General features: G+C 46.5%; 1 protein-coding gene across 1 annotated transcript in view; it reads right to left on the bottom strand.

Annotated features, from left to right (window-relative positions):
* slc44a1b (solute carrier family 44 member 1b) overlaps positions 1-617 on the bottom strand; it is a gene marked incomplete at both ends in the record, with an annotated part of 28,199 nt that extends 27,582 nt beyond the window's left edge. The window contains one exon of the mRNA XM_080526983.1: positions 594-617. Within this exon, the coding sequence (XP_080383109.1) occupies positions 594-617 (24 nt within the window). The remainder of the gene's footprint in view (positions 1-593) is intronic.
* Positions 618-2,500: the final 1,883 nt, after the last annotated feature.

Here is a 2,500-nt window from a genome sequence, read left to right as displayed (position 1 = left end):
CAATAAGGCACATGGTGGTTATATATGGACCGGTATCCCCCCCTCCACCCTCCAGTGTCTATAAACCGTTAACGCACCGATAAACCGGTACCGTCAAATACCGTTTTGCACACCGGAACCGAGGTGAGGTTTGTTTGTTTACAACACCGATGGTCACCGGCGGCTATTTATGTCGATATAAGCCGCTTGCCAACGGTCAGAATAGCCTAAACGACGGGTTACGTGACCCGTTCGGATATTCCCGCACACACACATAGCCTCACTGTCTGCTGAGTGTCATTATAGGCGAACACAGGCCACAATATAAATCATATGTCCTTGTCGGTTATACACCGGAGAAATAAAAGGGTTATTATGGTCCAACGGAACCTCCCGTTATCAACACAAAGCTACCGTCGGCTGTACTTATCTAATCCATCTACGGGGGGGGGGGGTGTTGTTACCGGATAAACCGTGATGGAATCCTCCATGCAGCTGTGCCACATTCGGTTTGGGCGAAAGGTGTCAGATTGTTAACGCGATGCTGCCGTGTGTGACGGGTGGAGACCGGAGACCGGGGACCCGTTAACGGTTAACCGGACCCGTTATCTTACCTCTGTGCTGCCGCAGCATCCCATCGCAGGAGGGGGTTAGCGAGATCTGCGAAGGGCTAAACGCTAAACACAACGAGCCAAACTTGCAAGGAGTTGTGGACGGTGTGGGGTTTGCACAGGCTGCATTAATCGCGTAGCTCGGTGCCGGTGTGTCGGTTAGAAGAACGGGTTTCCCAGCGGTAAATCCCGGCATCCACAACGCATTCTAAACATCGGTGTCCTCTCCTTCCTCCAGCAGGTAACGGGATTAATACTTCCTGGTGGATCGGTGCAGGTGCAGCACCGGAAAAGGAACGGAGGAGCGTCCATTCATCTCATTGCGGCTGCGCAGTTCGGTACCGGCGACCAGATAACGGGACGGGAGGATGGCGCGGGACCCCTGGCGGAGCGCGCGACTTCCAAACCCCCGTTCGGCTGGTCCTTATCGCTGAGTACACACAGTCTACAACCACAATATTTACCCTCCCCGCCCACCGTAGTTTACACACTCAAGTCATCGAGGATAATCGATTATACTGCGCATGCGTGGAAGGCAATACGGCACAAACTGTCATACAGGACAACAGTCGCTCCACAACACATTATTCTCATAAACAGGGCGGGCCCATAATTGAACAATTCTCTAATTGGACCCAAATTCTGCTTGATTTTATTTACATTATTGACTACTATCTCCTTGTCATCTCCTTGTGCAGTATGTTATTCTGAACTGTGATTTGAGCATATCCACACAAAACCTCAATGTGTTACCTATCAAATGGTCATCCTGCTTTTACATCTGATCATAATGTTTCTAATGTTATAAGCAGTTTAGTTTGGGTCTCACCCTGTTCTCAATACCATAAACACTTCCCAACGTGAATGTGAGAGTGAGAAATTATTGACTGAATGTCCCCCAGACACGATGCTTTATTTACTACTTGGATCAATTAATTCAATTAATTCTTGCCTCATAAAACATGTATTTGCCTTTGGACTAAAGGCCTACTATTCATTTGGGCTTTACGCAGGAAACAAATTTAATTACTTTTAACTTTTTTATTAATTATAATTAAACTATTGAATGAAAGCATGAATACAGGTCTGATAAAATCATGGTTTCAATATCAATCATCAAGCAATACTGTTTGTTTGACATTATTTTAGAAATCCAACCAGGCCTTCTGTCAAGCCATTATATATGGGCATACCTCAAAAACAAAACAAAACAAAAACGATTATAAAACAAAACAAAATATACAAATATAATAAATAAATAATACACAAATACTTATATATACAAATATAATAAATAAATAATACATAAATACTTATTCTCGACCTTTGTCCTAAACTGGGAGGCTGTTGACGAAGACCTCTTCTGTTCAACCATGTTGGTGGCGGTGGCAGCGTCCTGTGGGGCCCAGCGATGCCAGGGAGATGCCAGGGAGATGCCAGGGAGATGCCCGTCTGCAGCAGACAGACCAGCTTTGTTCTATTGTACTGTTGTACCAGGGGGAGAGTGAGCACTCCCTGTGTGTGTGTGTGTGTGTGTGTGTGTGTGTGTGTGTGTGTGTGTGTGTGTGTGTGTGTGTGTGTGTGTGTGTGTGTGTGTGCGCGCGCGCGCGTGTGTGTGTGTGTGTGTGTGTGTGTGTGTGTGTGTGTGTGTGTGTGTGTGTGTGTGCGGACGGGCGGGCGGGCGGGAGGGCGTGTATGAGAGAGAGAGAGAGAGAGAGAGAGAGAGAGAGAGAGAGAGAGAGAGAGAGAGAGATGTGTGTGTAATACAGTTACAGTGTATTTCCAGTGTGTGACATCATGTCAGATGCACGTGGAGTATGGAGAGAAGTGTAAGCAGTGTCATGGCGTTATGGCTGTCAGTGCGCTATACATGTCAATATTAGAGTATGGGTTAGTGTGTGTATGTTGTT

This window comes from Nansenia antarctica (genome assembly GCF_963989245.1).
Source record: "Nansenia antarctica genome assembly, chromosome: 3".
Taxonomy (NCBI): Eukaryota; Metazoa; Chordata; class Actinopteri; order Argentiniformes; family Microstomatidae; genus Nansenia; species Nansenia antarctica.
Note: the sequence above shows the minus strand (reverse complement) of the source record. Positions and strands in the feature narration are given on the sequence as shown.